The 12,299-nt window shown below is 45.0% G+C and overlaps 1 protein-coding gene across 1 annotated transcript in view; it reads left to right on the top strand.

Moving 5' to 3' along the window:
* Window positions 1–12,299, top strand: part of LOC124133665 (WD repeat-containing protein 17-like) — a 36,662-nt gene that overhangs the window by 6,678 nt on the left and 17,685 nt on the right. Inside the window, exons 4-11 of the mRNA XM_048387603.1 lie at window positions 433–684; window positions 2,444–2,748; window positions 4,509–4,622; window positions 6,379–6,525; window positions 8,538–8,620; window positions 9,548–9,634; window positions 10,053–10,141; window positions 12,036–12,111. Of these exons, the coding sequence (XP_048243560.1) occupies window positions 433–684; window positions 2,444–2,748; window positions 4,509–4,622; window positions 6,379–6,525; window positions 8,538–8,620; window positions 9,548–9,634; window positions 10,053–10,141; window positions 12,036–12,111 (1,153 nt within the window). The remainder of the gene's footprint in view (window positions 1–432; window positions 685–2,443; window positions 2,749–4,508; window positions 4,623–6,378; window positions 6,526–8,537; window positions 8,621–9,547; window positions 9,635–10,052; window positions 10,142–12,035; window positions 12,112–12,299) is intronic.

Genomic DNA, 12,299 nt, shown 5'->3' with positions numbered 1-12,299 from the left:
GTCTTCCTATAGGATCTAGGGCAGAATAGGTTCCCAGTACCTCGTGCATATCTCTCTGTTGGGTTCAGGGCAGAACAGTTCCCCATTACCCCATGCTTGTCTTACCATAGGGTTCAGGGCAGAATAGACCCCCAGTACCCCTTGCTTGTCTTCCTATAGGATTCAGGGCAGAATAGGTTCCCAGTACCCCATGCTTATCTCTCTGTGGGGTTCAGGGCAGAATAGGTCCCCATTACCCCATGCTTGTATCCTTGTGTGCAAAAAAAGAATCTGAAGAGACAGTATGAGACTATGTGACTTATGAATTTAGATTTGATGGGTTTTATACAGTTTTGTTTCAGGTGTATGTGGTGGTTTAAAGGTATTTTACCTGTTTTAAAAAAAACATTATTATTATTTTTGTTATTGTTATTGTTTAACATGGTTCTTCAGGATCCAAAGGGAAGAAGCATGTGTTCAGGCCTGAAAACTTGGGGGATTCAGAAGATATGGACCCTGTCACCTCCCTGGAGTGGGACCCCTTGTCAGCAGAGTACCTGCTGATGGCTAACCTTCACTATGGGGTGCGGATGGTGGACACAGCATCCCTGGTGGTCATCATGATGTTCCAGCTCCCTAGTGCTGCAGCTCATATTCAGACTCTGTCCTGGGTCAATGGGGCACCTGGCATGTTCCTTACTGGGGGTGAGTAGCACAGGTCACCTGCTTGTTCCTCAAGGGGGAAGTAGAACAGGACACCTGGCATGCCCCTTACTGGGGGTGAGTAGCACAGGACACCTGCTTGTTCCTCAAGGGGGAAGTAGAACAGGACACCTGGCATGCCCCTTACTGGGGGTGAGTAGCACAGGACACCTGCTTGTTCCTCAAGGGGGAAGTAGAACAGGACACCTGGCATGCCCCTTACTGGGGATGAGTAGCACAGGACACCTGCTTGTTCCTTACTGGGGATGAGTAGGACAGGACACCTGCTTGTTCCTTACTGGGGATGAGTAGCACAGGACACCTGCTTGTTCTTCAAGGGGGTGAGTAGAACAGGGCACCTACTTGTTCCTAATGAGGGAAGAAGAACAGGGCACCTACATGTTCCTTACTCGGTGAGAGTAGAATGGGGCAACTGCATGTTCCTAAAGAGGGAAGTAGAACAGGGCACCTACTTGTTCCTCAAGGGGGAAGTAGAACAGGGCACCTACATGTTCCTAAAGAGGGAAGTAGAACAGGGCACCTACTTGTTCCTAAAGAGGAAAGTAGAACAGGGCACCTACTTGTTCCTAAAGAGGAAAGTAGAACAGGGCACCTACTTGTTCCTGAAGAGGGAAGTAGAACAGGGCACCTACTTGTTCCTGAAGAGGGAACAAGAACAGGGCACCTACTTGTTCCTAAAGAGGGAAGTAGAACAGGGCACCTACTTGTTCCTAAAGAGGAAAGTAGAACAGGGCACCTACTTGTTCCTAAAGAGGAAAGTAGAACAGGGCACCTACTTGTTCCTCAAGAGGGAAGTAGAACAGGGCACCTACTTGTTCCTCAAGGGGGAAGTAGAACAGGGCACCTGCTTGTTCCTAAAGAGGGAAGTAGAACAGGGTACCTACTTGTTCCTCAAGAGGGAAATAGAACAGGGCACCTACTTGTTCCTAAAGAGGGAAGTAGAACAGGGCACCTACTTGTTCCTCAAGGGGGAAGTAGAACAGGGTACCTACTTGTTCCTCAAGAGGGAAGTAGAACAGGGCACCTACTTGTTCCTAAAGAGGAAAGTAGAACAGGGCACCTACTTGTTCCTCAAGGGGGAAGTAGAACAGGGCACCTACTTGTTCCTCAAGAGGGAAGTAGAACAGGGCACCTACTTGTTCCTCAAGAGGGAAATAGAACAGGGCACCTACTTGTTCCTCAAGAGGGAAGTAGAACAGGGCACCTACTTGTTCCTCAAGAGAGAAATAGAACAGGGCACCTACTTGTTCCTAAAGAGGGAAGTAGAACAGGGCACCTACTTGTTCCTAAAGAGGGAAGTAGAACAGGGCACCTACTTGTTCCTCAAGGGGGAAGTAGAACAGGGTACCTACTTGTTCCTCAAGAGGGAAGTAGAACAGGGCACCTACTTGTTCCTAAAGAGGAAAGTAGAACAGGGCACCTGCTTGTTCCTAAAGAGGAAGTAGAACGGGGCACCTACTTGTTCCTCAAGGGGGTCGAGTTGCACAGGGCACCTACCTGTTCCTAAAGAGGAAAGTAGAACAGGGCACCTACTTGTTCCTAATGAGGGAAGTAGAACAGGGCACCTGCTGTTCCTGACTTGGTGAGAGTAGAATGGGGCAACTGCATGTTCCTTTATGGTTGAGTGCGAACAGGGCACCTGCATGTTCCTCACAGGAGTTGAGTAGAACAGAACTATCGTTGTCAGTTATATGTCATGTATATACAGCCATGAACACCTTCAGGTTAATCATGTTCTCAGATTCCCATCATGGCACATTACGGATATGGAATGTCTCCAAAAGTACCCCCATTGAAAATGTCCGCTTGAAGAAAAGCGGGTTCCATTCCCTACAAGTAATCTACAACCAGTCCACTGAAACAAGAGAAACAGTTTTTTCATCCCGAGAGAAGATTATATCATCAACCAGTCAGGCCGTGGCTCCGTCCAAGACCACCCAGTCCAACTTTGCCCTCCCCCCAGCCAGACTGGTCTGTACATTCAGGGATGGGGGGATCGGCTTGTACGACCTGGGCAAGCGGAAGTGGAACTTCTTGAAGGATCAGGTACATGGATAACAGGTTTTAACATGTTTACCAGCACAAGATTCAAATCACGCAAAGCAAAATAATGATTGAAATATATGTAGGACTCACATCTATGTGGTGGGGTGTAGTCCTCTGCACAGTGCTCAGGTCACAAATGGGTAGCCTAATGGTCAAAGCGTTCGCTCGTCACGCCAAAGACCCGGGTTCGATTCCCGACATGGGTACAATGTGTGAAGCCCATTTCTGGTGTCCCCCGCCGTGATATTGCTGGAATATTGCTAAAAGCGGCGTAAAACCATACTCACTCACTCACTCACTCAGGTCACAAATCAGGTGAATTTATGCAATGTCAGTCGTTGAGAATTACAGGGATGTGAAATCTCCGCAGAAACGCGGAAACTCACGTTTTTTAAAACAGTAGTCCTTGGAAAAAATTACCTTCCACGTAAAATATAATCAAAGGTTTGAAGAAAAAAACACTCCAAAAAAATGATCAAAAACCGACAACCGTCCTGTTTACGATCAGGAATTTCAGCAGCATAGGTTTTCGGACATCATACGTTTTCTAATCAATTAGTTGCATGGGTGACCATGTTCGTCAGCTTGACTCTTGGGAGTTTCTAGGGCTTCAGTGCTGCCCGACACGTAAGCACAGGTGGTGTCTCCTTAGGCAAGTGACTTTGTTCGAAATATGCCTCTGTTCACCCACCAATAAATTGGGTACCCGGCAAGATGATATAGTATTGTGACTGTAAACCTTCTAGTGCCTGGCAAGTCACTTGGGTTGTATACACCCCAGGGAGCTGAGAATGAAGATTGAGTGCACATTGACCAGGGTAATAATGTTAGTGCTTTGAGCATGCACCTTCTGTATGGAGCCTAGCGCAATATAAATACACATATTATTTCTCTATGTTCTAATGAATGCATATATTAGTTTATAAATAGATCCACCATGAAGATCCTCGTTAGAACTGTTTTCAGTGACCCATGCTTGTCATAAAGGCGGCAACAGGATTGGGTGGTCAGGTTCGCTAAAATGATTGATGCATGTCATCGATACAATCAGTGGATTGTCTGGTCCAGACTTGATTATTTACAGACCGCCGTCATTTAGCTGGAACATTGCTGAATGTGGTGTCAGACAACAAACAATAATAAATATATATTTTGTGCCTTGTCCATGCACGAAAGCATGCTCATGGCGCTATACAATTGCTACCTCAATGGATGTGAAGTCAAATTCTCAGCTCCAGGGGCTCTCAAAGACCCCTAGCATGTATTAACGAAAACAATCACCCCCCATTTCATTGTCCTCCCCTTCTCAGTTCTAGTTGAGGGGCGGTCGGGTAGCCTAGTGCTTAAAGCGTTCGCTCATCACGCTGAAGACCCGGGTTCAATTGCCCACATGGGTACAATGTGTGAAGCAATTTCTGGTGTCCCCGACTCTGATATTGCTGGAATATTGCTAAAAGCGGCGTAAAACCATACTCACTCACTCACTCACTCACTCACTCACTCACTCACTCACTCACTCACTCACTCACTCACTCACTCACTCACTCACTCACTCACTCACTCACTCACTCACTCACTCACTCACTTACTTGAAATTAAGAGACTTAATATTTGTGGATTCTGGTCAGAAAATTCTTTTTTACAGCTTTATTTGGCACAAGAAGGCTTGCATTCACATAATCTCATCCTGCCGTGTCCCCAATCAATGCTGGATGACCAATTGAAGCCAATTTGATTATATAAGTGCTTATTTATTCCAGGGACATATGGAGACCATTTTTGACTGCAAGTTTAAGCCAGATAATCCTGATATGTTGGCCACCGCAAGTTTTGACGGAACGATCAAAGTGTGGGACATCAATGCAATGGAAGCTGTGAGTAGGCAGTGGAGACGATGTGCACTCAGGCTCCTTGTTCAACTTAGTATCAAAACTGTTTACGATTGTACTAGGTCACTAGCATTTGTTGTGTGTCAGTGAAAGAATGTTGTTTTAGGCCGCAGTAATCCACAATGATCAATATGACAGCTTCTCTGTGATGATCCGGGGTAGAATAGGTCTTCAGCAACCCATAAAAGGCGACAATGCTTGTCGTAAGAGGCAACGAACGGGATCAGGTGGTCAGGCTTGCTGACTTGGTTGATGATGCACATCATCGTATCCCAATTGCGTGGATCGATGGTCATGATGTCAATCACTGGATTGTCTGGTCCAGACTCTATTATTTACAGACCGCCGTCATATAGCTGGAAAATTGCTTAGTGCGGCGTTAAACAACAAACAAACAAACAAACAATATGTCAGCTGTATCACGGCAGCCTGTTATTCTAGTGTGGGACAGATACACAAGTGGCAGACAACATTAGCAATAGGGCTGGGATGGGTAACTCGGGTACTCTGGACCCGGGTACCCACAGGACTACCCGGACCCGTGGTTAGTCACATGATATAGTTTTATTTGATCTAGATCTCTATGGTTACTCAACAATTCACTAATGTTTGCATTTCTTTTTGACTATGCGCCCAAGCCTTCTGACTTTCATATGTTTGAATAAAGATTAAACTTCAGTCAACTTCAGTGTATGCATGACCAGATCGTTTTATACGTGTATCTAAATACATTTTGGCAGGGCCTACCGTCAAATAATTCTCAAATGGACCATTTTGTACCTGTCTCTTGAGACCTTCAGCGGGTATCCGGGTCAGGTCGGGTCAGGTCGCGTTATTGGGGTGTGGGTACCCAGGTAGTAAATTTGGACCCGTCCCACACTAATTAGCAATGATCCATGTTGTCTGGTTACAGTGACACACACATCAACCAAGGTCGTGCATTCTAAAAAAGCCTGTTGACTTAAAATAGTCACAGAAACAGGAGCTGACAAATATTGGTATTAGAGGTTGCCAGTGGCAGATTCCCAAGAGGAGCATGTTGTCTTTTGTGACCCATCTTCTATCATCTAGTGCATTGCCGACAGGGCTTGATTGAAGGAACTTGATTTAACTTGCACCAGGTGCATGCTGACATGAAAATCTAGTAGCACCAGTTAAAATCAGATGTCACTCTGGTCTCATAAATTTGTTTAGGTGCCCATTGTATGATGACTTCAAGCCCCCAAAAGTATGACAAATTAAACATGACACCAGGATAAGTGATGTAGTATTGTACATAAAGCTTAGAGGTATTGAATATGTTCAAAGATAGATGTAGCGTGGATGTGTATGGGTTAGACACAAATTTGGATGATGATGATGATGATGATGATGATGATGATGATGATGACAAGCTCTTGGAGCATGTAGACAAAAATATTTTGTTGCTTTTTTCCATATTATGTTGCACTGGTGCATGTTTTATATCGCTAAATCAAGCCCTGACTGGTATATCTCCATTCTATTATAAGTATCCTGCACTGATTATAATGTCCTTGATAATTGAGGATGCTCATTGTGCCATTCTACCCCCTTGTCTAAAGTATAACTTGTCATCGTTGTTCCTGTACAGTGATTACAACAATTTATCATCCCTCTGAAAGGGGATTTGTTTCATTAGTAGATTCTTTGAGTAGTATCTACAATGATGCCATGAACATATTCATGTGTGCTCTGTTTGACAGAAGTGTTTGTCTGCCAGGTGTTCTCGTCAGTAGGTAATGAGGGTGTGATATATCATATATCATGGGCCCCCGGAAACCTGGACTGCATTGCAGCGTGTACTTCCAAAAACGGGGTGTTTATATGGGACATTCAGAAAAGCAAGATCATTAAGAGATTCAATGAGGTGAGTAATTGTTTGTATGTTGTTTAAAGCAACAACATTCCTGGTATGTGACTGTGTCCTGTAAGTAAGCCTGGAACAGACAATTCAGTGATTGCTAACATGCACAACGATTTATGCAGGGCTGAACAACAATCAGAAGTTATGTTATGTTGATCGAAGCTCCTTCCTCAGCCTATTCCAGAGCTGATAACTTATACTGAAAGATGTTTAATATTGACAAAATATTGCGAGTAAATATGACCCTTGCACTCACTCCTTACTTCCTAGGGAGAAACACAATCATTCAGTCTGTTTATAAATGCTTATGTCATATGACCAGTGTCTGTATGTCAGTCTGTTTATGCTTATGTCATATGACCAGTGTCTGTATGTCAGTCTGTTTATGCTGATGTCGTGTGACCTGTGTGTGTATGTCAGTCTGTTTATGTTGATGTCATATGACCTTGTGTGTGTATGTCAGTCTGTTTATGCTGATGTCATATGACCTGTGTCTGTATGTCAGTCTGTTTATGCTGATGTCCTATGACTTGTGTCCCTATATCAGTTTGTTCATGCTGATGTCATATGACCTGTGTCTGTATGTCAGTCTGTATATGCTTATGTCATGTGACCTGTGTCTGTATGTCAGTCTGTTTATGCTGATGTCATATGACCTGTGTCTGTATGTATGTCTGTTTATGCTGATGTCATATGACCTGTGTCTGTCTGTATGTATGTCTGTTTATGCTGATGTCATATGACATGTCTGTATGTCAGGCTGTTTATGCTGATGTCATATGACCTGTCTGTATGTCAGTCTGTTTATGCTGATGTCATATGACCTGTGTCTGTATGTCAGTCTGTTTATGCTGATGTCATATGACCAGTGTCTGTATGTCAGTCTGTTTATGCTGATGTCATATGACCTGTCTGTATGTCAGTCTGTTTATGCTGATGTCATATGACCTGTGTCTGTATGTCAGTCTGTTTATGTTGATGTCGTATGACCTGTGTTTGTACGTCAGTCTGTTTATGCTGATGTCATATGACCAGTGTCTGTATGTCAGTCTTATTATGCTGATGTCATATGACCTGTGTTTGTATGTCAATCTGTTTATGGTGATGTCGTATGACCTGCGTCTTTATGTCAATCTGTTTATGGTGATGTCATATGACCAGGTCTGTATGTCAGTCTGTTCATGCTAATGTCATATGACCTGTGTCTGTATGTCTGTCTGTTTATGCTGATGTCATATGACCTGTGTTTGTATGTCAGTCTGTTTATGCTTATATCATATGACCTGTGTCTGTATGTCTGTCTGTTTATGCTGATGTCATATGACCTGTGTTTGTATGTCAGTCTGTTTATGCTGATATCATATGACCTGTGTCTGTATGTCTGTCTGTTTATGCTGATATCATATGACCTGTGTTTGTATGTCAGTCTGTTTATGCTGATATCATATGACCTGTGTCTGTATGTCTGTCTGTTTATGCTGATGTCATATGACCTGTGTTTGTATGTCAGTCTGTTTATGCTGATATCATATGACCTGTGTCTGTATGTCTGTCTGTTTATGCTGATGTCATATGACCTGTGTTTGTATGTCAGTCTGTTTATGCTGATATCATATGACCTGTGTCTGTATGTCAGTCTGTTTATGCTGATGTTATATGACCTGTGTGTGTATGTCAACCTGTTTATGTGGATGTCATATGACGATGGGGTAGCCTTGTGATCAAAGCATTTGCTCGTCTCACCGAAGACGCCACATGGGTACAATGTGTGAAGCCCATTTCTGGTGTCCCCTGCCATGATACTGCTGGAGTATTGCTAAAAACGGCATAAATCCATACTCATTCACTCACGATTTGACACTGTGTTTGTATGATCTGTTTATGGTGATGTCATATGATTCTGTGTCTGTATGTCAAAGTAAAGATATAATACGCCTCTCTCAAGGAAGGTTTGTTTTGTTTATCCCTCTCCACAAATAAAGCCAGTGATGAATCTGCTGTACCTTGTGTTGCAGCATGGGAAGAGCAGCGTGTACTCTGTCAGCTGGAGCCAGAAGGACTCCAAGAGGATCATGTCCTGTGGCGCTGATGGATATTGGTAAGTTTTCTCTATACAATATCTTGTTGCATCAACAATCTTCAACATAAAGAGCAATGATAATGCTCTGTAGATACAATGCTGATCAGGGGTTCATACATCTTATTGCCTGAGGGGCAAGTAAATTTGAAGCAGGGCAAGCAAAATTTTCTGTCACTACTTGTTTGTGGGTTAGTGAGTCATTTGGAAGTTAACGGATCCACACTGTAGTCCACATTTATCCCTGTGAAGATCCGCGTTTACAAAACCCATGCTTGCCATAACAGGTGACTATGTTTGTGGTAAGAAGCAACTAAAGGGATCAGGTGATCAGGTTGATGCATGTCATCGAATCCCTATGGTCATGATGGTGTAGATCAATACTCACGATGTCAATGACTCGTTTATTTACAGACTGCTGTCATATAGCTGGAATATTGCTGAGTGCGGTGTTAAACAACAAACAAACAAAGTACACATTTTAGTCCTCTTTTTATGCTATATGGTTATAAAGATAGTTCAGTGTATATATCTGGATTGATGTTTTTAATCTAATTCATTGATTTTATTCAAAGTTGATCTGGTGGTCAGACTCAACGAAGGTGTCGATCCTTGCTCATAATATCAATGCCAGGATTGTCTGATCCAGACACGATCATATAGCTGGAATATTGCTGAGAGACCTTTAGATCAAGATTAGATATGAATACAATTGCATAGATATCAACCTGCAAGCAATGCGTGGAATAATAACCCAAGTGAACTGTTCTGGCTGTTGAGTGAGCAGAATGAAACGTCCCATAGTTGACCATGTCAACAAAACCGATAAATACATAAACAATGTCAGTTTAAAAGGTGTAACGTTAGTAGAGTCAGATGTTTTCATAGCACCGGTAAGACATTGTGACTATCCTCATCATCCATCTCTTGTTGTACCTGTGTCATCAGCATCGTGCGGCAGGTGGATGGACAGGTGGTGCAGAAGTACCGGCACCCCGGGGCCGTGTTTGGGGGAGACTGGAGCCCTAACAACAAGTACGTGTACACTCCCTAGGGAGCTGAGAATCCAATATGAATGCACACAGTGCCTGTAAAAATAAGTATTAGCATGCTTTGTGAAGATGGTGAGACTGGTGTTTTGTTGTTATTATTGAAGACTGGTGTTTTGTTGTTGTGGTAGTGAAGACTGGTGTTGTTTTTGTTGTTGTTTTTCCCCTATGTGTAATTAAAGCTATGTACCAGAGATATTCTAATGCAACACTAAGTTTTAGCTCAATAACTGCCAAGTTGACAATGCCTTTGAAATCTGATTTCCTGTGCTAGTCACTTTACTTTAGCTTTGTGGCTTTCTTCAAGCGCTTAAAGTGTACGCTTATGTCTAAATATTCTCCTAGTTTTCTTGTCAGCTAGTTATCAAGAGTATATAGGTAGTGACATGGTTCTCCTGTTCTAGAGACATCCTGGCCACGGGGTGTGAGGACAAGAATGTGAGAGTGTACTACCTGGCCACCAGCAGCGACCAGCCTCTCCGGGTCTTCACAGGTACACACACACTATACCCACACACTCATGTACTTCAGGTGGGTGGGGGGACAAGAATGTGAGAGTGTACTACCTGGCCAGCACCAGCGACCAGCCTCTCCGGGTCTTCACAGGTACACACACACACACTATACCCACACACTCATGTACTTCAGGTGGGTGGGGGTGGGGGGACAAGAATGTGAGAGTGTTCTACCTGGCCAGCACCAGCGACCAGCCTCTCCGGGTCTTCACAGGTACACACACACTATACCCACACACTCATGTACTTCAGGTGGGTGGGGGTGGGGGTGGGGGGACAAGAATGTGAGAGTGTTCTACCTGGCCACCAGCAGCGACCAGCCACTCCGGGTCTTCACAGTTACACACACACTATACCCACACACTCATGTACTTCAGGTGGGTGGGGGCGGGGGGACAAGAATGTGAGAGTGTACTACCTGGCCACCAGCAGCGACCAGCCTCTCCGGGTCTTCACAGGTACACATACACTATACCCACACACTCATGTACTTCAGGTGGGTGGGGGTGGGGGGACAAGAATGTGAGAGTGTTCTACCTGGCCAGCACCAGCGACCAGCCTCTCCGGGTCTTCACAGGTACACACACACTATACCCACACACTCATGTACTTCAGGTGGGTGGGGGTGGGGGTGGGGGGACAAGAATGTGAGAGTGTTCTACCTGGCCACCAGCAGCGACCAGCCACTCCGGGTCTTCACAGGTACACACACACTATACCCACACACTCATGTACTTCAGGTGGGTGGGGGCCGGGGGACAAGAATGTGAGAGTGTTCTACCTGGCCACCAGCAGCGACCAGCCTCTCCGGGTCTTCACAGTTACACACACACTATACCCACACACTCATGTACTTCAGGTGGGTGGGGGTGGGGGTTGGGGGACAAGAATGTGAGAGTGTACTACCTGGCCACCAGCAGCGACCAGCCTCTCCGGGTCTTCACAGGTACACACACACACACTATACCCACACACTCATGTACTTCAGGTGGGTGGGGGTGGGGGGACAAGAATGTGAGAGTGTACTACCTGGCCAGCACCAGCGACCAGCCTCTCCGGGTCTTCACAGGTACACACACACTATACCCACACACTCATGTACTTCAGGTGGGTGGGGGTGGGGGGACAAGAATGTGAGAGTGTACTACCTGGCCAGCACCAGCGACCAGCCTCTCCGGGTCTTCACAGGTACACACACACTATACCCACACACTCATGTACTTCAGGTGGGTGGGGGTGGGGGTGGGGGGACAAGAATGTGAGAGTGTTCTACCTGGCTACCAGCAGCGACCAGCCACTCCGGGTCTTCACAGGTACACACACACTATACCCACACACTCATGTACTTCAGGTGGGTGGGGGTCGGGGGACAAGAATGTGAGAGTGTACTACCTGGCCACCAGCAGCGACCAGCCTCTCCGGGTCTTCACAGGTACACACACACTATACCCACACACTCATGTGCATATAGCTCACACATGGTACATGCACGCACACAACATCTCGCTTATCGTAACTGAGACATGCATCACTAAGGTTATGCAACATGTTACTCACTTGAGGCAGCACACAAACATATGTTGGGCGGTGGGGTAGCCTAGAGGTTAAAGCATTTGCTCATCACGCCAAAGACCCGGGTTCAATTTCCACATAGGTACAATGTGTGAAGCCCATTTGTGGTGTGATATTGCTGGAATATTGCTAAAAGGACCATACTCACTCACTCACAAATATATGTAAATTATAAGTTACCTGAAACAACCTGGAATATGTTTGTGTTTAAAATATGGAGAGAGAAAAAGTTTGTTTAATCATCCTGACATTTTACTTTCTGCAGTCAAATGTATTTGCTGTGCATCTCTCCTGTCACAGGCCACACTGCTAAGGTGTTCCACGTCCGATGGTCGCCGCTCAGAGAGGGCATCCTATGCAGTGGATCTGATGATGGGTTGGTTTACTTCTGTTTGATAGAACCATCTCACTGTGTTTTGTGTGGCATCCCTTGACAGACATATATGGGGGTTATTGCTTTTAACCGGGGCGGTTGGGTAGCCTAGTGGTTAAAGCGTTCGATCGTCATGCCAAAGTCCCGGGTTCGATTCCCGACATGGGTACAATATGTGAAGCCCATTTCTG

The sequence above is a fragment of the Haliotis rufescens genome, unplaced genomic scaffold (genome assembly GCF_023055435.1).
Source record: "Haliotis rufescens isolate VD_foot unplaced genomic scaffold, xgHalRufe1.0.p SCAF_7, whole genome shotgun sequence".
Classification (NCBI taxonomy): Eukaryota; Metazoa; Mollusca; class Gastropoda; order Lepetellida; family Haliotidae; genus Haliotis; species Haliotis rufescens.
Note: the sequence above shows the minus strand (reverse complement) of the source record. Positions and strands in the feature narration are given on the sequence as shown.